Consider the following 27,108-nt stretch of genomic DNA (forward strand, 5'->3'; position numbering starts at 1 on the left):
ACGGTAGATTGGCCGGTGATGGTGACTGGAGTCAGCAGGAGCGCAAGGCCAAATAAAAGATACCCATGTGTCCAGGAAGGAGGAGTCATGCATAGTAGGAGCAGACAAGCCAGCAGGTGATTAGCGCGACCTTTAATGCTGGCCTCACGTTCTATATCAGATGTCACCAAACCCAAGGTACCCATTCAGCTAGATAGTCCACAGACGATGTCGGCAACCGGGACAAGATGACGTCCTCCCGATCCCCAATTTCCATTCTGCTGCGTCGTCAACACACCCACCGACAATTCACACGTGCCCTCTTAAAAGGATTGGCCAATGACGATGTCATACGCAGTGAGAAGCTCACAACTCACAGTTTGGCTGCGACGTCAACGTACCAACCCATACTTCTCACATACCCACTCGGGATTGGCCAGGGACGATGACAGCTGCCCTCACAAGGCGAATTCGCCAATTACCATTGGCAGTGACGGCAATGTACCCACCCACACATGTGCTTTCACAACTCAGTCTCCCTGGGTCAGTCGCTATCTGTAAGATTAGAATTGAGCGGCGTGTTGGGCCCCTGGTCCTGTCCTAACGAGCGCACTGTGCGACCAAAGATCTCCTGATTTTCCTAAAAAGTACAGGAAGGGAACAGTGTCTATAAGTAACTTTGTGCAAGTATGCGGATCATCGTCATCATCGTCAGCTTATCTTGTCATTAGTCTTTTAAGACCGCGAGGCATAGCAACCCAGACACATTTGCCAGGCTAACATTGCCAGTCACATTTAAAAAAAATGTGGATCCAATCCACGGTATGAAGGTGGTTGGACTGCAAAGCTGTAAGCGACACTCACAACTATTACCCATGCGACATCACTTCGATTATCACACGTGGCTTTACAAAGAGTGAAACCAGAGACAAGTTAAATGTACTTAACTAACACCACCTAGACTACTGTGGTGTTGACTTAACCACACTTTCTATTTCTGCAAAACGACATTCATGACTGCTTTGTGTTCTTCCTCTTCTGGCTGTTCTTCTGGCGTCTTTACTCTGCGTGGAATATCCAAAGTATCCTGGAATGGACTGAAGGAGGTGCTATACCGGTCTGCATTTTTATATATGAAAGCGTGGTGACGTCACTACGGGATTTCTATGCTGTTAGGCACTTTTTCACTCGGAGTAGCTTACGAAACCGTAATATTTAGCGGTATGGCCGCTTTTCCTGGGTAGGTACGTGCCTGCGTCAGGGAGTATGTGGATGCCTCCTTAATCATGGTAGTTTTTTGCTGACATCGCCACGAAACTTTGCTTGGGTGGCAGAGGTATGCTATACCGGTCTCCCTTTTTGTATATGAAAGCGTGGGGACGTCAGCACGTGACTTCTATGTTGTTGGGTACTTTTGCACTCAGAGTAGCTTACGCAACCGTAATCTGTAATGGTATGGCCAGTCCCCCTGGGTAGGTATATGCCTGCCTTTTTAATGATGATCGTTTTCTGCTGACATCACTACGAAAATCTGCTTGGATGGTAAGGTATACTGCTTCGCAGTAAAACCGTTTACTCCCTCACGCCTTCCTCCCTCCCTCCTTCTCAACGAGAAGGGATGCTTTCGCATTCCGACATTATAAGCAGCCGCTTAGGTGCTTCCTCAACTTCTTGAATTTCGCCAAATTTTGTGGAGTGCTTTACAAGTTCACATATTTCGCGTTCCGGTGTTCCTCTGGACTAATTAAAAAATATCCGGTCTCACATATCAAAACGGGGTAGACGATATAGACTTCGTTTGCGTATTCGTATTTTTTAATTATCCGATCGCAGACCTTATGCGTATTCCGCATTTTCTTTATAGACAAGGAAATGTTGAAGATTGTAAACAAGTACAAGCCGAACGTCACCAGAGCACTCGACCAGCGCATCGGCTACTCGAAGGTGTATCTGGAACAGGAGGACAACATCTGCCGCCTGCGGGAGTGCAACCTGGGCAACCTCATGACGGACGCGTACTTCGCCTACTACGCCGACAAGAACAGCACCGATCCCAGTCGGTGGTCCGATGTGAACGGGGCCGTGCTTAACGGTGGAACCATAAGGGCCCCGCTGCCACAGGGAGGTAAGAAACTACTGGAGAGAGAATCGTACACGGCACAACTTTTGATACGCAAGTGCGTCGTGTGAAACGAAAAGAAGTATTCAAATGAGCCTAGCTTATCAGTAAAGTAACGCTTATTACGGAATAGTCTAACTAAAACCTCTAATACTCCGAGGGCTGCTAAGAAAATGCGAAGCATATACTTGTTATGTACAAAGTTACTCGCCGTAAGTGATTCATCATCATCGTCATCATAACCTCCATCACCACCACCACAACCATCATAATCACCACCACCATCATCACCGTCGTAATCATCATCATCAACATAATCAATAAGTTCCCTGCAGGACGAAGGAATCGCCCATTCGACCCCGACCGCATTTGTCCTGCGCTGTGTGAGCCCAGTCTTTGCTCCCGCATGTTCTTATTTCTTCCTTCCATCCAGTTAACGGTGTTCCACTACTTCGAGTGCCGTCTCGTGGTAGCTACTCTGTTACCCTGGTGGTCCACTGGTTGTCATTGTACACGGCGAGCCAAAGTCAATTTCCTTTTTTATTATTCCAACAACGACATCCTCCGCGTGGCAGCCTCTTTTCTTTCAGTTTTTAAGCAAGGTTTATATGGCTAGGGTTCCATGAAGTTCTTACGTACGAGAACAAAAACCCCCGCGGCTTCACATGATACGAGACCTACAAATTGAAGAATTCAAAATTCGCATTGTTTGGACTCCGGGACATACTTCCGGCGCACAAGGCAACCGCATGGCTCACGACGCAGCCAGGGAGAGGCTACAATCACCTCCCACGGTGCCCGCCACGGCCGTCCCCTCTCTCCAAGCAGATTGGCAACTCCAGCTACGTCTCCTAAAAAAAGAAAGCAGTAAGCGGTTGCAAGCTGAAACTCCGGTTGGCATCCTTGCGCCTCTCAAGCCCTTTTCACGTTCGGGCAAGGTATTTGCCAATAAAGTGTATGCAAATGCAGCGTACACACCACACATTGTACATAAGTGGTCAGCCCCGGCAGGCTCTCAACTGCACCGATGCCCCCAATGCAATAGTAATGCCATACCAAATCTCTTACACTTAATTTGGATCTGTCCTATATTCGCCCGTAACCGCCGTCAACTGCTAACTATGGGTCCTGCACCCACGACTGAACTGGAGCACGTTAGTCGTGTCCGTGAAGACCCCGCTACTCTAGAAATAATTACCCAGTACGCGCTTGAAAACGGTCTGTACAAGCTGGTATAGCGGTCTGACAGACTTTCCCGGACTGGCCATTCCCATCCACGACCAATGTCAACAGTGCAAACTGTGCATTTTGGTGCCACTGACAGAGTGAAATGTGCATCTTGTGAATAGAACTTTAAAACTAGAAGTGTGTACACTGTGTGAATTGTGATGAACTGTGACCTCTCCCTTTCTCCTCCCCCTCCGCCATCCTCACTTCCCCACAGGGCCTCATGGCCTCTCGTCCTTAATAAAGTATTTCACTCACTCACTCACTCACTCACTCACTCACTCACTCACTCACTCACTCACTCACTCACTCACTCACTCACTCACTCACTCACTCACTCACTCACTCACTCACTCACTCACTCACTCACTCACTCACTCACTCACTCACTCACTCACTCACTCACTCACATGTCTTTGAAGCGCGAGGCGTTGGAAAACGAACGTCCCTGCCGGTGAGCCGTTAGCACGCGCTCATCATATAATTCGCACGTCGTTCGAAACGTTCAAAGCTTAATACGCGAGGCATTTCAGAGCGCGAGACGTTCGTGTGTGGGTGGTGGTGGTGAACGCTTATTGGAGCAACAGGGGAAGGGGAAGGGGTGTGGGAAGCCTCCTTAGTCCAGAAGGCCTCGTGACCGCGCTGACTGGAGAGCCCGGGAGACCAGGGCCTGCTGGCGGGCTGGGTCCGGGCTGGTCAGCTCAGTCTCCCACTGCTCCAGGGAGGGGGAGGGGAGGGGGTTAGGTGAGTATGGGCAGGATAATACTAGATGGTAAGTGGTGAGAGGGGTATTGCAGTGCTGGCAGTGGGAAGGGTAGATGGTGGGGGCGATGTGGTGTAGGATGGCGTGATTGAAGAATGTGCCAGTTTGTAGTCGGCGGTATGTGTAAGATTCGTAGTTGGTGAGCGTGATGAGGAGGAGGGTATGTTCTTCGTGTGTGGGTATAGTGAGATAGAAAGGCATTGGAAGTGGTGTCGAGGGGGGTGAGTAAGTCAGGTGGGGATAACTGAGGTGTCCGGCTCGCCGGTTCCTTGGACGGGAATGCCCGGGAGTGAAACGCTCGGGCGGCAGCATGCGATGCTTCGTTCCCTGGGAGTCCAGCGTGACCAAGTGCCCAAATGAGTGTGATTGTAAGATCTCCGGGCAGCCGTTGTAGAAGAGGGATGACCTGAGGTGGGGCAAGGCCTGCTTGGTAGAGGCGGCAGGCCTGTTGGGAGTCGGAGATGATTTTTAGGGAGTGAAAGCTTGAGTGGGTTGTTGCGGCGTGGGCGATTGCTAGAGCTTCGGCAGTGTCGACCTTGCATAAGCGGTATGTAGCCGCAGTTGCAATCTGCCCTGTGGAGTTGAGAGCGATAAGGGTGGTTCGGGTTGATGTGATGTCATGGGCGACGTCTGTGTAACGAATCTGATGGTCGGCTTCATATTTCTTATTGATGTAACGGATTCGTCCCTCACGCCGGCATCGGTTGTAGGTGGGGTGCATATGTTGTGGTATGGGAGTCACGCGCAGTCTTGTCCTGGTGGTGGGCGGGAGGCGTTGGGGCTGCTCCGCATGATTCGGTGATGGCCAACCCAGCGCCTCGAGCACTGCCCGGCCTGCTGGGGTGAGCGCTAGCCTTCGCAGTTGAGAGGCGCGTTGTGCCTCAATATGCTCAGCCAGGGTGTTATGTAGTCCCAGGTTTAGCAATTTATCATTTAATGTATAGGTCAGCAGGCTGAGTGCCGTCTTGTAGGCCTTGCGAATTAAGGCATCAGGCTTGGTGGTTTCGTGCGGCTGAAGGTTAAGGTACGGCGTGGCGTATGTCATTCTGTGGGCGTTTGTTTGTTAGTCCGCGTGCTTGCTAGCTTTTATTTCTCTTAGAACTTGCTTTAACTAGACGAGCTGTCGTTCTCCATTTCTAATTTGGCTTCTCTTGTAATGGGAAGGCTGCGCGCGCACTCACGAAGAGCAGCGTGCGCACGAAAAGGGACATTAGGCCACCTGGGGATCCTTAACGTGCGCTGAAATGTCGGCACACGAGAGTTTCTGTGTCTCGCCTTCATCGTGAAGTTGAACGGTTTTTTCTCGGCTTAACTTCGTGGAAACTTAGCCGAAGTTGCGTACAAAGGTGGCGAAGAGGGGGAGGTGGAGTCTCCGCACCAGTTATGTCCGGCCGGTGTCTGGAGTCGCAAGGTATGGGTGCGAGAGGCTGTTTTCTTTCTCGTTACCGGACATCCGGACGTCGTGGCTAACGTCCCAGCTTATGTAAACGTCGTCTATGTTTATTCAGAAGATAAGCACTGCCTTTATGTAGGCTGTGTAGACGAATGCAAAAGAGGGAGTAGGAGGGTGTGCGACAGGTTGCCAGGGAAGGGGCTAATGCTTTTACAATGAGGACCTGCAATTCAGACACAGAACATTTGGGGGATGCGGACTAATTTGGGCCCTCGGGGGCTTCTACACTTGCACGTTTATGTTGGCATTTCCTGTTTTCGCCTCAGCAGGAAAACAGCTATTGCGGCCAGGATCGAATTCACGACCTCGAGCTCAGCAGCACACCACCTTGGCCGCTGAGCCACCGCGGACGGTAATTGAAGCAAACAACGCCGATATCTTAGTATATGTTAGAGCTAAAGTCGAGTTCTGGGGATTCCACTGTTACGAAAACAGGTCGTTGTAGTGCCTAATTATGATTTCACGAGATGGCGTTTAGAGTCTTATGCTAAGGATGTTGTTCAAGAGCAAGCCGCACGACGTTTTGTGGCGAACATAACATAGCGACCCCCAACCCCCGCATCACTGAGCACGGTACAATCTCTCTATTGGTGGTGAGCGCGATCGCGGGCAGCGCTGCGAAGCACGTCTCCATGACGTCGGCATAGAGGTTCTCGCAGTGGTCCTCTGCTTCACTCGGGCTCGCCCTCCCTGCTGTTTGTTGCGCTCGGTTGACTCTTGATGCTTGTCCGCACCAGATTTTGCGTGTGCGTAACTTTTTATGTAATTAAAAGACTTCAAATCGCATACACTTGCTGAAGGCGTGATTTAAAGTATATTTTTTGATACCGCTCCGGGAGAAACATCGCCGGCGAAGCCCTATTCTTCCGAAGCCGGTCCTGTGTGGAGCACGAAGAGCCGGAGCTAGGCGTCAGCATCTATATTCAGCAGTCTTTCGAACAAAGCGAACAGCCAGCTGATAATAACCGACAACAGCGAAAATGCAACACCGAAACAAATTCCAGGCCTTCGGGGCTGTCGGCTTTGGCATAAGGCATTATGATTCCCGGTAATCGTATGCAAGGTCAAACAGTTTTTGCAATCTTGGCGAACGCTCGAAAGTATTGTATCCGATAACTTTACGATGTCATGGCACAAAAGTATGCCGACATGCACTATGGGCAGTAAAAATTGTAGGTTGAGTTCCAAATAACCTTGATTAACTGATTGTACGGTTTAACGCGCCGACGCAACGCAAGCGATGAGGCGCGCCGTAGTGGAGGGCTCCGGATTAATTTCAACCACCTGGGGATCTTTAACGTGCGCCGAAATCTCGTGCACACGGGCGTTTTTTTTTCTTTTTGCCTCCACCAGAAAAGCGGCTGCCGCGGCCTGGAATCGAAACCGCGACCAGTTCCAAATAACCTACTGTGTGTATAGGCGCGTGAGGGTTTTATACCAGGCTTCCAAACAGTGTGAAGGCTTTGAGCAAAACGAGTCACGTACGGTAAAAATACAGTAACACTATGTTGTTCACACCTGGAGGGATATTTCGGTACATTTCCGACAGCCATATCTTCCCAATATTCAGATATGCGTTATGGTAAAAGTGACCTAAGAGGAGAAGGAGGAGAAAACTTTATGTAAGGGTAAAATCGAGCGGGTTAGTGAGCGGGGTCTTCAGTCCAGGACAAGAGGGTAAGAGTAATTTTCTTCAATTCATAGAACGCCACCCCAGGCAGGCCAGTAATTGTTCTTTACGCCTGCAGCGCTGGAAAACAATAAAGAGCGGCTTGGACATATTCATCGGTTTCGATTCTTGTTATACTGGAAAATGGCACGTATTCTATGTATTGTGTTCGTTAGCGAGCATATCAAGCCTTCAACATTGTAATCATGCCATAGCTGTTCTGGTTGAGAGTCTGTTTGGTGACATAACGATGGTTACGATAGAAATTCGGGGCACAAAATCCGCCTTAGGGCACTCTGGACAACGTTGTGTGCGCCGTTTCGCGGTGGCGTAGCACAAACCTTCTCATTGCATTTACATGTGAACAAACAGCGCACGCTGAGGATATGCACCTTCTTGCACGCAGCCATAACGAAAGCCAATTTGTGAAGAAGGTACTGTATGCCCTACAGCCTGAAGAAAATATCCACATGAACTTTCTGAGCCTTCGAAACATCCCCAAACCTCCTAATAAGACGTTCGTGAAGGTGAAGAAAAATTAATGCGTGGGGCACAGAAAAACACATTCATCTGATACAAGTCAGCCACAGCGAATGAAATAAAAGACAGCCGCTTTATTTCCTGCTAGGCGATGCGTGTGTTGTAGCCCGCTGCTTGGTGCGTAGCATAGACTGTTGAGCCTTCATAAGAGCATCTAAAAATACTTTAGGGAAGCCTACAGATTCTGAATACACTTCGAGGAGCTTTGAGCGCTGGACTTTGCAAATAAGCTAGAAAAGACGAGTTGCACACGATCATGTGACCGACGCTCTGAAGAAAGTTTTTCTCCCGCTCCTCATGTGTTGCGAACTTGTGGGGTATGCAGCTTAAAATTATCCAGAGGTGTCAGAAGCTGGCAAAAATACGTGAAGTACTGGAAATACGCCTTTTAATGCCCCAAAGCATCAAAGCGGGCGGTTTCTAGCACAGGCACTTCCGCCCCGCACAAGCGGAGTGTAGCGGACGACAGCGGCGCGAGTCCCTAAGCTGACGTCAGAGCCAGGGGGTGCCACTCAAACATCTCACCGCCACTGCAGCTCGTTGTTATTTCGTCAGAGTGGGCCTGCCAAATAGCGTAACGAAGCATTACATGGCTGTTTAAAGTGTACGTAAGCAATACATCACTACTTAGAGGTACTTCTCAAGGCTGCCGCATTGTTCCTATTTGTATTGAACTTGTTTGTCCTTTCGTGAATTGTAGACCATGTACAAAATAAGTGAGGCTTCGATAACAACATTTCCGTTCACGAGACTAACTTGTATTTACTTCTGATTCGTTTTCTAGCCTCACAATGTGTATTTAAGCAATAACTATGAGAACATTTTGAAATGCTTTTTTATGAAGGATCTTTTTCCCGCTTATTTGTTTACGCATTATTTCAGCATTTACCTGCAGTTACGAAAATTTATTTTTTTCGTGTTTTTTGTGGTTGGTTCTGTTTAATCATGTTCGAAAAGAACCACCAGACAGTGCACCAAATTACAGAATTATTTTAATACACACTCATGCATTTGATCTGTCATTTGTTTTCACCAGTAGTTTGTTGTATCTGCGAGAAGTACATTTTATTAGGCGTGTATATACCACACACAAAACGCATTTTGTGTTTGTTTCCTCGCAGTTATCAAGATGGGCGACGTTATGCAAACGGCACCATTCGGACAAACAATCGTTGTAGTATCACTGTACGGGAAGTATCTTCAGCAAATGTTCGAGCACTCCGTGGCCAACTACAGTTACAAGAGCAGGAAAGGACAATTCCTGCAAGTTTCTGGTGAGTGACCTTGACTAGATATGATCTGTTATTTCAACTGCTCTCATGGTATTTAAGCACGAGCCCCCCCCTCCCCCCCCTCCTCTTCCCCGCATTTATTGCTTCTTTTTCTGTGCTTGTGTCAGCCCTAAAAAGGAAGCCCGAGATTTTGATCCCCCCGGTTGACTCCCTCGCTTCATCTGTCTTACATATTTTCCTGAGATTCCACCCACTAAAAACGACGCTTAGTCAATTGGTTCAATGCACCGCGTATCACATCAACGCTTTGGATTGCAAGAATCGGACCCCTTGCGGATAGTACAGGCAATGCTATCGCCTACGGTGCGCTGTACTTGGATCCCTAAAAGTACGAGAAGGCAAGATTGAATGTATACGCCACACCTATAAGACTGCCATAGGATTGCCCTCCAAGACGTCGACAAAGAAATTACTTCAACCTGGATTGCACAATACCTGGGAAGTGATAGAGGAAACCCATCACACCTCTCAAATAGAACGGCTCAGGCTAACACCAACAGGACGAGCCACCATAAGAAGATTGAATTATACAGCGCCGAGAACACAAGACCACAAGGTTAAAATTCCCCTAATAATTAGAGCATTAAGGTAACGCCACTAGCACGCCACATGCGCCCAATTTGCAGTCAAGTTCGCCGAATCGCACGAGCCAGGGTCATGAACATAAGGTATGGCCAAAACACGACTACAAGGTACACTGACGTGTCTCCTTATCTTCAGTGGCCAGCCCACGCGGTATGCGTCCCCAATGCAACAGGGCAAGAAATGACCTGCCTCACCGTTTGTACAAGTTGCAACACACACGGAAACCGCAAAGGAAGTGGCTATTGCCCTAGCCGCAACGACTAGTGAGGACGCTGTCACAGTGCTTACGGATTCGCAAGCAGCGTGCCGCAGTTATCTACGGGGACGCATCTCCAAAACAGCCGTCCGCATCCTCCAAACAAATGGTCAGCTACTCGAAAATATTAATCGTCTGGGTCCCCGGACACCCATCCCCTGCCGGTAATGAGACGGCCCATACCGCTGCCCGCGTGCATGTACACCTGGTCATTATCTACGGGGGACAAACATCACCTGCTGCTCACAAGACAGAACCTCTCGCAAAATATGCAGATATTCTGGCCCACTATCGCCAAAGCAGAAGAATATTCCCGGCTCCACATACCGAGTTATCGAGACAAGAGGCCAGCAGCCTCCGAAGAATACAAACTACTATCCTCATCGCACCCTTCTTCACGCCATTTACGCCACCATATACATGGCCTCCTGTAATTTGTCCCTTATCCGGCACCATATACCATCAAGTATGGGAGTGCGGAAAAACCCTAGGCCTACCCCCAACCCTTCTCCCTCTTACGAACAGTGGGCGGCCTGCCTGAAATGTCCGGACCCTGGGACCCGGCCTGGGTGAAGAGAACCTGGCCTGCCAGCCAAGGCCAGGGCATCCCAGACTAGGGACACCCCACACCGGGCGGGTGCCCTAACAGCAGCACCAGCGCTCGTGAAATAAATATTTATTTCTCCGCATACTTCTCCACGACACGTAGAGTGTCAAAACTGCGTTCATTTATGCGTGCCACATGTACACAGAAACGCGTATTCGCCGTTCTTACCGTATCGTAACAAATTATCTGCCCAAACAGGCATTAAAAATTTTACCGTTTACATTGAAACCAGCTTTCTTGAAGTTCTCGTAACGTTGAATCTGCATTTCCAATTGGTACTTATCCAATGAATGTACCTCGCAGGAACATATATGCATCATTGGCATAGATGGCAAATTTAGCGAACGATATATACTAATGATATCATTTCTCTAGGTATTAAAAAAGGCGCCAGAATACTTTTATATGGTGTACCACATTTTACTCCAAGAACGTGCCACCTCGTAAAGAGCTTACACGGCACCTTCGCCAACCGTGGACGAAAAGATGCTATAGGGGAATTTCTCCAAGGCCAGTAGACTTAGATGTTGCAGAAATTTGTACCGGGACAAGAGCCTGTTCTCGATACTTAAATAATTTTGCGAGATGCCGCCTTGCAGCTTCTCACGCAGAGAACAAGTTAACGTATACGCAGCACCCAAGCAGGCCTACAGGACTGTATCGAAAACTATACCGTAACAATCGAAATCAAAGAACCTGAGTTAAAAAATTGGTGCAGTTCGCACTGGTGGTGCAAGGCAGCAGAAACAGCAACAGCAAAAATTGGACTCGACCTATTCGCCGCGAGCTCGACATGTAGGTGGCGACAGCGTCGCGCTGCTAGTGTGGATGCTCCGCTGAGCGGCCCGTAAGAATGCACACTGTGGGTGCGCTTCGTGCCTTGTTCTCGCCGTATGTTCGCACGAAAGGTGCAAACAAGAGTGGTATGCTGTAGTTCGGTTCCTCAACGTTCAATGTATAGCATGGAAGCGGCAGTCACTTTTCATTATTTCGCCAAAAAAAGCGACGACTCATCGGGAACCTCAGAATGGCCGTAATTGTGACAATAAACTTGTACGCTGTGGCTCGTAGCAAGCTCTATCTCTCCAGAATATGGCTTGAGCCTTCAATAAAAGCATAAATAGAAACGAATCAGGAAGACTCGATCTCTGAAATTCAGTTTACAACGGCAATCTCAATCGCTTTCACTGGTAGCATGACGCATTCTTGCATTTGTGGGATGCTCTGAAATAGTAACACTACTTAACTGCCCCGAAATTCTTTCAAAGAGCCTACCATATTTTTGTGTGTTCAAAAGGCAACATAAAATTACTGAATTTTCATCAGCGCAGAGATATAAATTTAACCGCTCTAACAGGTCTTTTAAATTAAATTTTAGCGACTCTGAAGGAAGGTTTGATGAATAACGGTTTCGGGTCACTTATTTACGGCTTTCGTCGCAAGTGAACTTGCGAATTGTCTACGCACGCAGTACAATCGACATCTCATGTTTAGCTAGGTTTTCGCAAAGTGACAAGCAGGTTTACAGTTTACAGACTGCAAATCAAGCTTCTGCGACCTCACAGTTAGCACAAATTTTCTGTTACGGCTGCTCTGTTGACCATTTGCGTTCCTTTTAAGATCTAGCAGGTGCCTGCAACAGCGAGATGTGTTTGCATTCTTGCGTATAAGGTCGCTTACGAACCTAAAGATCGCAATAAATGAAGTTGCGCTGTTGCAGATGTAGTAAAACATCTCCTTTTTATTTCTCGTTGCAAATCAGCGCAACGGGTTCCCGGTAACTACTTTGTTTTGTAAACTGAATATTGCCTTTGTCTTGGCATTTAATTCTTGAGCATTGGTTAAAAAATGAAATTCTGTGCATATTTCGTTTTTTTTTCGGGAAGGGGGAGGGGAGGGGGGTCCTGCCAACATTGCAAGAGCAGCGAGAAGAGAGCGCATGTAACGCGCGCGAAAAGCCAAACTATGGTTATCAGTATTACTTGCAATAGAAACTACACTAGGCGTCGTGTTCTGTAGCGGTGAAAAAGCAGTACGCGTGTTTTCAAAACTGATTAACCCCCCCTTTGGTCCGAGATTGTCCAGGAATTGTGGGACGCCTTTTTCGAAATCGTATTGAAAGCGAGCATTGTGGGGAAAAAAAAAAAACAACCAGCGAGTCGTGGCACACACCCCACACACATGTGAGCAACAACGTGCATTATATATTACGCGTTTTCTCCTCTTTCTTTAAACTTAGGTCCACCTTAAGAGGTTAAGACGTGACCATATTAGGCATTTGGTATTGCTGAGTGAGACACGTTTCTGGACAAGGTGATTCATGTCGGATTTGAAAATGATATATATGAAAATGACACACGAAATGCCACATGACTGACGCAAACTCACAACTGCTTAATTTTACCGAAAAATCCCCCCTAAATACTCCTGCGCATTCATAGAAACGTATTTTAGATAACACGTAAAGTTAGCAACTCGATACAGTTGAATAAATGTTTATTCCTCCTCCTGAGTATAACCAACAACTGTCAAAAATGGTATTCATTTTAGAAAAGGTACGGGAAGGACACGATCACACAGGCGCTTGCGGGTGTAAAATACGTGTCCGGTAATGTATGGGCGATAGCGCACGGGTCGTGTGCAGTGCAAATGTTTTTGTTTGTTTCTTCTTTCTATAAGGACACAGCGAAATTTTACAAGGGTGTGGAATTTGCACGCGTATGCTTGTCGCTTCTTACCCGTTTCGCGTACTAAACTTTTATCCTTTAAATAATCACCACGCCACCTTCAAAAAGCACCCTTCGACGTTCCCGAAACGACAGACGACTGCACTCAACAATACGAAAAGTGCAATGTGTGGAAGCAATGTTTATAACACGTTTCACACTCAAGCGGTGACCACAGCGAAGATGTTTCGTGGAATTAAACCAGCGCATTAACCCGCAACGGCCGCTGATTATTGCGTTTCTATAGGAAATGCGCACGCAGAGGTAACTATGTCATTGCTTACTGCCATACGAGCACACATATTGGTTGTTTTGTCGGGTGCAGCACGCGTCTTGCGCCGCACGCAACGTGAAAAAGCAGACGACACTAGAGCGCCATCCACACTAGGAGCGGTTCGTCCCGCCGCCGCCAGGGGCCGACTGTGTTCGCGCTCGGGGCGAATAGACCGTCTACAGCGATCAGTTAGGCCCACTTTAGCCAGATGGCGCCAGCGCCGCACTCGCCATTCCTGGCCTTTTCCAGTTTTGGTTTCGCCGTAGACTCCCATTGTCCGCTCAAAGCGCGTCGTTAACCAAATGGGTTAGGCACGAAGAAAAGTCACACTTATTGTGGACGCAGTCGGAGCTCATGCTGATCGTCGGGAAATGGAACAGAACGTTCGCTGAAGCGCTCCTATTTACGGAAGCATGTGAAGCCCCCGGCGCGGCACCACCAAGCGTGATTCAGTAATTCGCTCCCAACAGTTCAGGTTCCCTCCATAGGCCCCATGTGTCGCACTTACTACTGCAGCTGCATCAGACAAGGAGTGGAAAAGCCGAGAAAAAAAAAAATCACGGGCCAACTCCACTGACGTGAAATCTGGGGAGGGGCGAAGCATGCAGTGTGTAAGTGTATTCTTGGTGCCTTGGCGTTTTCGCCAACGGAGATGAAGACGTTGGAGGTACATGTATACAGCTTTGCTGTGAAAGTCTCTTGTCTTAGAAGAACGCAGCTCTCTAGCGCGAGGCGTAAATGGGTATCCCGGTGTTTTTTAGTACGTGTTACGAAGCGCTCCATCACGAGGCGTGAACAAGTGTCTGGGTGTTTTAGTACCGTGACTATATGAGACAACGAGTACGACAATGACGAGGACGACGACGACAGGAGACGCCAACAGCCCCAACCCCTAAGGGGCCTCGCACCTAAGAGTTATCGCTTACAACTGTAGCTCGGAACGTATGCTCAGTCTGCTCCCTCAGCAAGCATCACATAACCTTGCGAAGGGCACTCTCGAGCACACCAGTATCAGAAACCTTGAGCGGTACATTCCGCTGTGCAGTCGTCGAACGAGATTATTCTAACGGTGAAATTTTCAGCGTAGTCCGACGCAGAGCCAGAACTGAGGCTGCCCAAAATGGAAGTTCGCCGCTTCCACTCTCTGCAATTAAATCCTATGTAGGACGTTTCAATCGGCGGAATACATGGTTATCCAAATAAAGCAATTACGTCACGAATAAATAAAACTTGGTGCGGTAAATCTGGCAAAAATTAATGCGAGAATGCATACGGAAAAATAAAAACTAAGGTCATATCAAAAATTGCCATGTCGCATGCACTACCAAATCAATTATGTAATGCAAAACATAAAAATACAAAAAAATGCCCCCATCCGCAGCCTTATGGGCCAGTTCGGGAAATATTTGTAACAAAGCTTGACCACCCAATTTGAGCGTTTGTAAACCTCAGTGTACGCGCTAAGTATTAGATTTCTGCGCGAGCGCGCCTAACATTAATAGCCACGCAATTGGATTTTTTTCTCTCCACTGTATGCACCAAGTGGCAGCTTCAAAATGTGTGTTTCCGTAGCCGCAAGTTAGCACATTCCGAACAGAGAGCAGCTGATACTGCGGGACAGGTATACAATAGAGACCACGTCAGCTGTCAGTCAGCTGACAATTATAGCGCTGATCGGTGCAGATTTTAACAGCGAAGCTGTTCAGAAAATCGTAATTTTTCGTGTCTGCAGGTAAAAATACCAAGAAATTGCCGAGCGTGCGTACGCGAGCGAGGGCCTCCCGGCGACCGCCCGGCAATGAACAAAAGAAAAAACTCCCACCTCCCCTCGCGGGAACACCTGTGTAGATGCGACGCATAGGCAGAGCGCCGAAGGGACCGCGTTTTATAGCGCGCATAACGGTTATATGCGCAGCGCGCCCGAAGGAGAGGAAACCGCGGAAGAGAGAGTACTGCGCATGCGCCGGCCCCAGCGCGTCTGCCGCGGCTATGACGCAACGTGCCGCGGCTATGACGCAACACAATCCACTTCAATCCAATCCAATCCAAATCCAATCCAATCCAAGCCAAGCCAATCCAATCGAATCCAATCCAATGCCCCTCGCGAGAGTGTGTTCGCTATTGGAGAGGAGAGGGGGTGAGCGGCGGAGAGCGCAGCTGGCGCGGCGAGGAGAATGGGGGAAGGGTGGACAACGCCGACGACAACGACGGCGACGACGCCGGAGGGACAAGGCGAGTGAATCAGATGCTCTACATCTAAAACCAAGAAAATGCCTAGCACTTGCGTTTGTGTGCCTCGCGATGACTGTGCTGCGTCCCTTGCGCCGTGTTTCCAAACGCTTCGCTACACAGAGCACCTACGGTACATGTGTGATGTCACTGCGCGCGCTATTCTTTTGAGGGCGTGCTAAAAGAACCCCACCTTTCGGGCTCTGTGGCCTCGATGTAGAGTACTGAGCACTGGTGCTTACGGCTTGGGTTCGAGTCTTTTTCTCATTCGTTTATTTTTCGTCCTAAATTTAATATTTTATTTCTAAACTGAAGTGTATGTGTTGTTTTTTAGTGATTTGGTATGTTTTAGGTCGCTTTAGGTTTGGGGCGCAGCCAATGACGACATTTATTTGCCGTTCTGCATCGCGCAATCAGACATGTCACGTGGGTGCTCTGTTCAGCGAAGCCTACGGAAATACGCTCCCCTGCGCACGTTTCTCAAACCAAGCATGCCCACTTCGGGAGATTGGCCATGATTGCGGCGACCACCCGGCAGTTAAAAAAAAAAAGATATGCCGAGCGCTCGTGTGTGTGTGCTTCTCGACAACCGCCCAGCTCCCTGGCGTACGTTTGTCAGGCCAAGCATACCAACTTAAGTAAATTGGCCATGATTGGCAAAAAATAATAAACTACAGCGTTCGCCGTAATCGTGGCAACACTTGCTCGGAGCGAGAAAGACACGTCATAGCGTACACACCTCCAAGGTGATATCCAGGGATTATCACTCCCAAAACAAATGAAAGAAGCCCACACTTATGGCAACCGTGAGGGAGTAAAGGTAGTTGCGGCAGCGAAGAAGAAGCAAATCGGCTGCAATCGTGGACTTCAACCACAGTGATGGTCGCGAAGGTTGCGTACAGCTTTGCTACCTTCAAGTCTCACGCGTTAGTGTGAGCTGCCGTCATTTTTTTCATCGCACGTCGAAACATGAAGAAAGGGTAAATGGGTATTATGCAACTTCCAGACACATGCAGGGTTATTTTGTTTTACATCCCTTCATATAGTCATAGTATAGTGGGTTCACAGCGAACCATTTTAGCGCAGGCCGGAAAGGAAACTTACGCTTTCAAAACAAGCTTTAGAGCTTTAAAACAACACTCAAGCACCCTTTATGTGGGATTTTTGTGACGAAGTAATCCTGGACGTTAACACAGCCCACCTATTTGGACAAAAAGGCCCTATTCATAGCAACCCTCTAAAAAAAGGTCAAATACGCCCGTCGAGGCGCGCCGGCGGTCGCTGAAGCACACGGGCACCAGCGCAGGCCACGGGAAGAAACGCGTTCTGATAGGACAGCCTTGCAGGCCAATATTGGCGGTGAGCGCGAACATAAGCGGCGCTGCGAAGCGCGCCTCCGTGACGTCAGCTTAGGGATTCTCGCATTTGTCGTCTGCTTCACTCAGGATCGCTCTCCCTGCTGTTTCTTTGCGCTCGGTCAACGTCGGATGCTTGTCCGCACCAGAATTGGCGTGTGGGTAACTTTTTATCATAATAATAGGCTTAAAATCGCATACACTAGCTCATGGTGTCAATTAAAGTATAGTTTTGGATACCGCTACGGGAGAAACATTGCCGGCGCCAACCCATTCAGTGCGAAGCCGGTCCTGTTCGGAGCGCGAAGAGTCCGAGCTAGGCGTTAGCTTCTCATGTAAGCATTCGAACAAAAGGAACAGTCAGCTGCTAATAACCGACAACAGCGAAAATGGAAGACCAAAACAAATTCTAGGCCTTCAGAGCTGTCGGCTTTGGCAGAAGGCATCACGATTCCCGGTAATCATATGTAAGGTAAAACAGTTTTTGCGACCTTGCCGAACGCTCGAACGCGTTATGTCAAATCACTTTACGTTGTCAAGGCATGGAAGTTTGCCGACATGCACTATAGACTGCAAAAACTGTAGGTTGAGTTCCAAATAACCCAGTGTGTATATACGCGCGTGCTGATTCTATACCAGGCATCTAACCAGTATGGAGGTTCATTGTGCAAAACAAGTCACGTCTTCGTTAAATTTATAGTAACACATATATGTTTGTTAAGACCTGGACGGATATTTCAGAACATTTTGCACAGCCGTATCTTCCCGATATTCGGATATGCGTTACAGGAAAATTGCACTCAAGAGGAGGGGGAGGAGCAAGGGGAGGAGGAGAAAACTTTAACAATTAAATCGATCTGGTTAGTCGGCCGGGTCCTCAGTCCAGGACAAGAGAGTAAAAGTAATTTCCTTCAAATCATAGAACGCCATCCCCAGTAGAATAGGATTTCTTTTCGCGCCTGGAAGGGTTGAAAAGCAATAAAGAGCTACTTGGAATTCTTCTTCGGTTTCGAGTCTTGTAATATATGCAGGTATACTATTTATTACGTTAGTTAGCGAGTATATCATGCCTTCAACACCGTAATCATGTCATCATTGTTCGAGTTGAGAGTCAGTTCGTTATGATAACGATATAATTGCGATAGAAATTCGCAGCACAAAAGCCGCCTTCGAGTACTGTGGACCACGTTGTTTAGGGCGCGATCGCGGTGGCGTAGCACAAACCTTCTCATTGTATGTGCATATGAATAAACAAAGCACGCTGTGGATATGCACCTTCTTGCACGCAGCGGTAATGAAAGCCAATTTGTGAAGAAGGGAATGTATATACAAAATGATGGAAATATCCACACGACCTTTGTGAGGCTCCCAAACATCCCAAAACCTCCTAATAAGAAGTTGGTGACGGCGCAGAAAAATTAATGCGTTGGGCAGAAAAAAAAACCAAGAAATATTAATCCGACACAAGACAACAACGAAAGAAGCAGAAGAAAGCCGCTTTATTTCCTGCTGTGCGATGAGCGTGTAGAGGCCGCTGCTTGGTACGTAGTATTAGACTGTTGAGTCTTCATAGGAGCACCTCAAACATACTGCACGGAAGCCTACGTATTTTGAATACTTAACGTGAAGCTCTGATCGCTGATCCTCGCGAATAAGCAAGAAAGGACGAGTTACACACGATCTTCTGACCGATACTCTGAAGAAAGTTGTTCTCTATCTCTTCGTGTGTTGCAAACTTGTGGGGGATACAGCTTCAAATTATTCAGATGCGTCAGAAGCTGGCAAAATAACTGAGTCGCTAGAAATACGCTTTTTAAAGCATTACAGCAACGAAGCGGGCGATTTCTAGCCCAGGCACTGTTGCCCCTCACAAGCGGAGTGTAGCAGACGACAGCGGCGCGAATCCCTAAGCCGACGTCAGAGCCAGGGGGCGCCACTCAAAGATCTCACCGCCAATAGCTATAGTGAAATGGAATATAAGTATTCTAGTTTACTGTAACATAGCCGCACCGACGGCGCCGCTCTCTAAACGGGTTAGACGCCTCGAAGACGGGCGCCGCTGAAAGCCCCCTAGCGGCCCGTTTCGAAAGCAGCCTCGGGCGGCTCCCTCCCGCTCACCACTTTCGCCGCTGTTTTTGCGGCACGTTCACGACTGAGATTTACCGTTTGTGTGCGTTGTAAATACATATTTATGTGGAGCAGTCACCCCATCTGCAAATGGGGTTTGCTTACGACATCGTCAATGTTTCTGACGCGACCTTAGTGTTGTAAATTCGGCTTGTATAAGCGCCAGGTGTGTGTCACAGGCCAGCGTCGCGGAACCGGCGTATGCATGGAGCTGATTGTAGTTATACTGCCCTGAAATTTACTAACAGTGTTTCCGTAACCAGCGTTTCCTCAGATGATCATGCTACGGCTATACACTCCGATGTAAATTAGTTTGGTGCGCTTACATAGTTTGGCGGAGATCTCGAGAATACGTGACAGCAGGCCAGTTACTTTTGCCAATAATATCTCCGATATTGATCACCACCATGACAAACCAGTGTGTCCCTCCTTGTGTGCGAGCACAATTTCTTGATTGCCTGCGTGATGGGCAGCGAGCGACCGCCTAGATCGCCAATGCACAAGGCTAAAAAAGGATGGTTACCAGGCACATCTACTTGTATCGGCGGCAGACAAAGTGCTAAAATGTTGAAAAACGAGAACAGCCATGAGAAGAGTAAGGAAAGGCCTATGAAGCGACCAGTTGTCATAAACTATATTCATAGGGTATCGCACCGGTCGGCTAAAAAAAGTGTGCGCCGAACATAATATCCCGGTGGTGTTTTCTGCTCCGTTGTAACTAAAGGGACTGTGCAAGACTGCAAACCAGAAGAACAAAAAAAGATCTCGAATGTGGCACATGGCACGTAGGCGCAAGTTCGTCAGCTGCGCAGAAGGCATTGTATAAAAGATCCCTCTCTCTTGTGGTACGTCTTACGTGGGGAAATCAGGCCGCGGTCTCAACGACAGATTACGGGAACTACACAACGCTTGCGCGCAACTGGCGGTAAACGGAAATTCGGCCACACGGGCTAATAGTTGCGATAAGGGTTGTCCGCCAGATTTTGAGACGACAATTATTTTGTTCCCCTCCAACGACAAGATTACCCGCGAAATCTTCGACGCATTCGCAATGTTGTCAGGAGCACAAGGAAATTGCGTTAGCGCACCTTCGATCCTGCTTTATACGCGTGAAATAGGCTTCATAAGTGAGGAATAGATATCATGCCACGTCTTGCGTTTCATTATTTTTTCCCGTGTGTTTTTTATGTCCTCCATATATAACCGCCCCCTTCTCATGGTAGTAAACAGTTGTTAGTTGGCGCCTCAGCTCATCTGTTCCTGTGTGTTTCCCCCTGCTCGTTGTACGTTTTCGTGTCAGTCACCTTTGCACTTCAAGATGTTAAAACACTAACTAGCCCACTTCCAAGCGTTGCTAAGCATTTAGGATGTCCAGCCGATGTACGCTTTGAATTATATGGGTATCCCTCACAGGGATCTGTTTTTTTACCTTTATTTTTTATGTACGACCCATATCTTGACAAACCACGGCAGGTTTTTCAACGGAGATATTTTAACCCTCGTTTTTTGTTCTTCATTTAACACTTGAAAGCACCTTGACGTATACACTAATGTTGGCGTCTTATTGATTTTGGTTTCAGGTATGCGGGTAGCATACAACTTGACAAAGCCTCCGCACGAGCGTGTTGTATCGATTAAGATACTGTGCACGAAATGCCAGGTGCCAGTATACGAGCCACTGGAGGAATGTGAATTTTACAACGTCGTCACTACTGATTTTGTGGCAAGAGGCGGGGACGGATTCACGAAGGCGCAGAACGTCACTGATTCTGGTATGTGCTTGCTTCTGTTACCAATCAGCTGTGATGTGCTTGTGATGTTTCGAACGGGGGCCATCCTTAGTCAAAAGCGCTAAATAAACAGTTGTTTACTAACAGTTGTTTATTACTAGTGTTTTGATGGGTGACTTTCACTTTTCTAACATTGTCTGGTCCGCATCATGTCCGTTTTCTGATCCTTTTTTCATCCGAGTCTAGCAACTTCATCACTGTTTGTTCGGACTTCGGCTTGTCGCAGCTTGTTATCAACCCTACACGTGTTACACACAATTCGTCTTCCCTTCTAGATCTAATACTTACGTCATCACCTGATGTCGTTTCAACCATAACGCACTTGCTTGGTTTAAGTGACCACGATGTACTGCAATTTTCGCTTACTTTCCCACGTTCGGTGTCACAAAAAGGTTTCAAAAGGATTAGAGATTATAGCAAAGCTAGCTATTCAGCCATAAACAGTGAACTGGCCGGTTTTCTTGACGTTTTTTTGCCTGATCACCTCGAACGTTCTATTGAAGTTAACTGGAACATGATTAAAAACAAAGTAAACGAGCTAATTAATCGGCACGTTCCTCTCAGACGCGTGTTTAATAACAAAAAAGCACTTTGGTTCAACCGAAATTTTGTTACGTCCCTCTAACAAAAAATTGGCCGGGTATCTGCTCCTTTCGTTGCAAATGTCGGCAAAAGACGATAGTCTTTATCGACTTTTGCCAAGTAAATGCCTCCCTTCGCCTTCCCGCTCACCTCTCATTTTGTTCCTTTGTTCCCTTTGCGTCGCGCTCCTCCCAAGGTAAAGACGCCGAAGGTTTGCTTAAATCATTTTAAATTTACCGCGTTCCACTGCTCCAGGCCGGGTGTCTCGATGCCAATGCTGCCGTACGGCGAAGACGCGCGTGAATCGAGGCGCCCTACTTCAACGTTTATAGAACCGCGTTTCCCTATTCCACGTGCGTTGCAAGAAGAACGTGGAACCTATCTAGTGGAACCTTTCGTAACTGTTGCTATAGTGGCGCGGGGGACAGCAGGCGACGGTGGAGGGAATTTTTTTCTGCAGTCGATGAAGTATTTAATTTCGCAAAAATCAAGCATGTATGATTTTTTATAAAGGAACACTGCAAATATCACTTCTGTATTAATCTGTTGTCTTATATTTGCGTAATGTCTTGTTCTTCTTCAACAATGTTGACAAGTGCGAACATTACACCGGGCTTAGAAAAGTAGATTTAGCTGTGACTATATAAGACTATTGCGCAAGCATTGTTTTACTTTGGCCGGGTGGCTGAATCGAGTCACAGACAGACAGGCGGACAGACAGACAGACAGACAGACAGACAGACCAAAATTTCTGGGTTTAAGTAGCCGTCTTTAAATGAAACGGCTTTTCCGGAAGACAAAGTGTTCATGCAATGCAGCACACCGGTTAGCCTACAAGGCGGCTGGGGCAGCCTATTCACTTGCCCTAAAAGTAGCTAAATCAACTTTTTTTTAAAACCAGGCTACCGAATATTCTTAAAACAAACCCTAAGCGTTTTTGAACTATTGTTGAAGGCGAAGAGACTAACATAATTTCTTTGGCAACACCTTCTGGTGAACTTATTCCTAGCAGCTTATGTTCTGAAGTGCTCAATAACACGTTTACCCATTCATTCTTGTCTCCCGTGAACACCGAATTTCGCCCCGAGCTGGAGCCTAGAAATCATTTTCCAATTGATTCAATAGTTTTTTCCTATGGTGATCTTAAAGCAATACTTGATAATTTAAAGCTAACTTTGTCTTGTGGAATTGACGGAATTAATAACAACTTTTTGAAAAATACGAGTGCTTATTGTTCCATAATTTTACACTGCTTATTTTCTCAATCCTATAATTCTGGTACTTTGCCCAAAGACTGGAAAACAGGAAAAATTGCCCCTCTTCACAAATCCGGTGATGCTAATAACCCATCAAATTACAGACCAATAACTTTAACTTCTGTCCCAAGCAAAATAATAGAACACGTCATTTTTTCACATCTGGTAACATTTCTGGAAGAAAATTGTTTCTTTTGTTTAAATCACGGATTTCGAAAGGGTTTCTCCTGTGAGACACAACTCCTAAAACTTACATGTTTGTCTTACATGTTTGACTTACATGTTTGTCTCGACTCTGGTTATTCGGTTGATTGTATATTTCTCGATTTTACCAAGTCTTTCGATAAAGTTAACCACTCACTCCTGTACAAAATGAGTGCGCTAAATATTGGCCCCACACTGCTTAATTGGGTATGACACTTTCTCACAGCACGCGTTCAATTGGTTACTGCAGATGACAATGACTCACCTCTAATTCCAGTTGATTCTGGCGTTCCCCAAGGATCTGTCCTGGGTCCGTTATTGTTTTTAATTTACATGAATGACCTGCCTAACAACACATCCTCTCAAATATGCCGCTTTGCTGACGACTGCGTGATATACCGTAAAGTTTCAAATGAAACCGACACCTTACCCATCCAAGCAGACCTCAACAACATTTCCCAGTGGTGTCGTATATGGAAAATGGACCTCAATACTAACAAGTGTAAATCTATGCGTGTTTCCAGTACTAACTTAGAGTGCGCAAGGTATTACCTCAACAACAAAAGTCTAGAATCAGACATTGCTTGTCGTTACCTGGGCGTCCACATTACTAACATCCTTTCATGGAAACCACACGTAGGATACATAACGTCCAAGGCTAATCGCACTTTAGGTTACCTCACCCTCCACGGTGGCTCAGTGGCTAAGGCGTTGCGCTACTGAGCACGAGGTCGCGGGTTCGATTCCCGGCCGCGGAGGCCGCTTTTCTGATGGAGGCGAAAAGCAAAAACGCCCGTGTGTACGAGATTTCGGCGCACGATAAAGATCCCCAGATGGTCAAAATTAATCCGGAGCCCTCCACTACGGCGCGCCTCATCGCCTGCGTTGCGTCGGCGCGTTAAACCCTACAATCAATCAATCAAACTTTAGGTTACCTCAAAAGGAATTTTTACTTAGCTCCGTCATCATTAAAATTACTGCTGTACACCACGTACGTTCGCCCACAGTTAGAATACGCATCTGCAATATGGGATCCAGGCCATGCTACACTAATACACGCAGTCGAAGCCATACAAAACCGTTCAGCTCGTTTCATCTTGGCTAACTATCATCGTACAGCTATCGTAACTGTCATGAAGGCGACGTTAAATCTTTCATTGCTTGCTACCCGCCGGAAGCAGTCTCGAATTCTTCTCTTCCACAAGATATTCTACCACAATCCTTCTTTGCGTTCGCTTTGGATTGTACCTGCGTGATTCATATCATCTCGACGCGATCATTCACAAAATGTCAACGTGCCTCGCTGTAACACATCAGCGTACCAACAGTCTTTTTTTCCCAGAACCAGCAATGAGTGGAATTCTCTTCCAGCCACCCTAACAAGCATAGCCGACCCCATACTCCTCAAAAATGCATTGCCAAAGTTGGCTTAGTTGTTTCATGTATCATGCACTTCTCTTTTTCTTATTTTTTTCTCTCTTGCTGTAGATTATTATTTTTTTAAGTTTGCATATGCTTCCTAGTATACCTTTTGTGTATATTTATTATATCTTGCCCCTCCCCTCTGCAATGTACTCGAATGTACTTCAATGTACCCTGAGGGTATTATCAATAAATAAATACATAAAAACAGCTAATATGATTAGCAATTCGTTGCTTCCGGCGTTTCAAAAAAACTCGGTATAAAGAAAAAAGAAATCATCGGCACCGGCAGGATTCGAACCAGTGTCTGGTAGATCAACGGAGTGTGGAGTCGGGCGTCTTACCCAGTCGGTTACGGCCGCTTTTTTTCTTTGTTGCATGGAAGACTGGCCTGTGAGTTAGTACCCGAGAGTCAAACGGCTTACTAACTCTGCTGTGACTGTGAGGACAGGAATCGCGCCACCTGCTAGACAAAAAACACGTGATAGGGTACACGTTGCACCTGCGGGTGCCCAGTTTAGGTGTGCGCATTCCGTTCGTTCGTTCGTTCTACTTCTGCAATTTGCTTCTTCGCCGCTATAGCAACAAACATAGAGTAAGACAACAATCAAGAACTGGCACCGACCAAGACCATCGGTGCCAGTTTTTAATTGCTGTCATTCCTTTTTACCGACCAGACGGGCTTCCATCCAACCTTTGATTTCAATGGAGTATAGGTCATTGCGGCAGCGAAGAAGGAGCAAATCGGCTGGAATTGAGGACTTAAGCTGTCGTGATGGTCGTGAAGGTTACGTAAAGCTTCGCTGCCTTCAAGTCTTACGCGTTAGTGTGAGCTTCCTTGATTTTTCATTGCTTCTTTCACATATACTATATATATTGTCAGGTTCGAACAACAATGAATACAAGAAAAATCTTTGGAAACGAGACTAGTTTATGTAGTACCCGAAACTCAAATAAGTACACACAAAACAAACAGAGACCAACTAAAGAGCAATGGGGAATAATAAAGAGCTTGAGAACAGGGAACAGTAGAGAATGAGAATGCGGTATAGAAAACCGTAACGACTTCAACCAAACGAGAAAAAGTCAAGGAATGAAGGCAGAAGGCACAGTACGTGATGGTCACCGGCACAGGTCGGGAGTGGCGTCGTAATGTCCAGGTGAAGTGTCCTGGCCGCGGTAGTAGTGCTGCACATCGGTGACGCAAATTGCGTTAAACAAACCCCACATTAAACAAACGCGATTATCAGACACCCATTTCCTCTTTCATTCTTGCCAGCGGTATACAAGGCTTGCGGCGTGCTGCCGCTAGATGACCCGTCCCTCTTTCTCTGAGGATAGACGGTTTATTTGAACTGAAACGGAAATGATTCAGCCGTTTCTTCCTTGTTTGGGGTGGTGGTGGAGGGGTGGGGGTGTGGCGTCTTTCCATGGAGACCTGAGGCCCGTGCGTGCGGCCAGCTGCTGAAAGACATCATCTCGAGCTGGTCATTCAGGTCGCCGGCAGACAGCTGGCCCTTGCATTTCAGGAATGGATGACGTGGAATTTCGCCTCCAGAGGGGAGTTGTGGTTCCCGATCTCAAGAGGAGAGAAGGAAGGGCGTCAGTGGGCAGCGGAATGACCGTTATTTTTGTCTGTTTAAGTGTTGCTGGAGCTCCGATAGGCCATCGTTTGGACCGAGAACATTATGTAGCATTTCCTCGTGTTTTTTCCACAGCCTTTTGGCACCAAAAGCATGCTGTTAAAATGAGTTATAATATTTGCATGATATCTGCGGGTTTTCTTATGTCCTAATGCAGTATCCAAGCCAGCACCTAATTTATCTAATTTTTTTTTGTTTTCTTTTTCTCGTAGGCCCATTGGACCTCGATGTCCTTGTAGCGTACATAAACAAGACATCGCCCATAAAGACTCCACTGGAAGGTCGTATCACGATATATGGGAATATAACTAGGGATGACTAAAATATTCGAGCATAGATGTTAAAAGTGCCTGCTCTTATAAAAAATACGGAACAACATCATAATGCTCGCTGGATCTTATTAATACGAGTACTGCCAGATACGAGTGAATAAAAGTAATTAACGGTTTATGGATGCTGAAAAGATTTTTGCAGACTCGAACTGAATTCCTCAAAACATTTTGAGCAGCCAAGTATTATCCCTTTACCACAAGCCAAAAAGGCACAAACTACACAAACCAGGATAAAAAAATGGTGCAGGAATTTTGCGAATTGCCCGCTAATAATGCGTAAGCATTCTTTCCAGCCGCTTTACTGTACACCATTTCCCTTACAAGTCGCTTTCAAAAAAATACAAAAACTCGTTTGCTGGGAGGATATGTTGAACGATGCAAGCAGTGGTATAATGCCAAAGTATGAAGCCCCATCTGTTGCTATGTAACGCTATAGACAAAATTCTTTAACGTCCTCTTCCCTATTATACACAAATACTATATTGCTAACGCATCGAATTGCGCATTTTCTTCAAGTCTTCCTTCTGGATTCTGAAGGTGCCAATATTCTACATAGCACTAGTACAGCTATTATGTGTGTTGACTTGGCCTAGTATGCATTTATTTTTCAGATATAAAGCGTTACGCTTTTGCTGCATGTCACTACCCAAGAAATTCTTCAGACTTTTTTGTCTAGTG

General features: G+C 46.9%; 1 protein-coding gene across 1 annotated transcript in view; it reads left to right on the plus strand.

Annotated features, from left to right (window-relative positions):
- LOC144166021 (protein 5NUC-like) overlaps positions 1-26,537 on the plus strand; it is a 97,365-nt gene extending 70,828 nt beyond the window's left edge. Inside the window, exons 6-9 of the mRNA XM_077695690.1 lie at positions 1,844-2,104; positions 8,872-9,024; positions 20,782-20,973; positions 26,311-26,537. Coding sequence (XP_077551816.1) covers positions 1,844-2,104; positions 8,872-9,024; positions 20,782-20,973; positions 26,311-26,420 — 716 coding nt within the window. The 3' untranslated portion in view covers positions 26,421-26,537. The remainder of the gene's footprint in view (positions 1-1,843; positions 2,105-8,871; positions 9,025-20,781; positions 20,974-26,310) is intronic.
- The last annotated feature ends 571 nt before the right edge of the window (positions 26,538-27,108 follow it).

Source organism: Haemaphysalis longicornis, unplaced genomic scaffold (assembly GCF_048455015.1).
Source record: "Haemaphysalis longicornis isolate Haplotype H1 unplaced genomic scaffold, Haemaphysalis longicornis Haplotype H1 scaffold_156, whole genome shotgun sequence".
NCBI lineage: Eukaryota > Metazoa > Arthropoda > Arachnida > Ixodida > Ixodidae > Haemaphysalis > Haemaphysalis longicornis.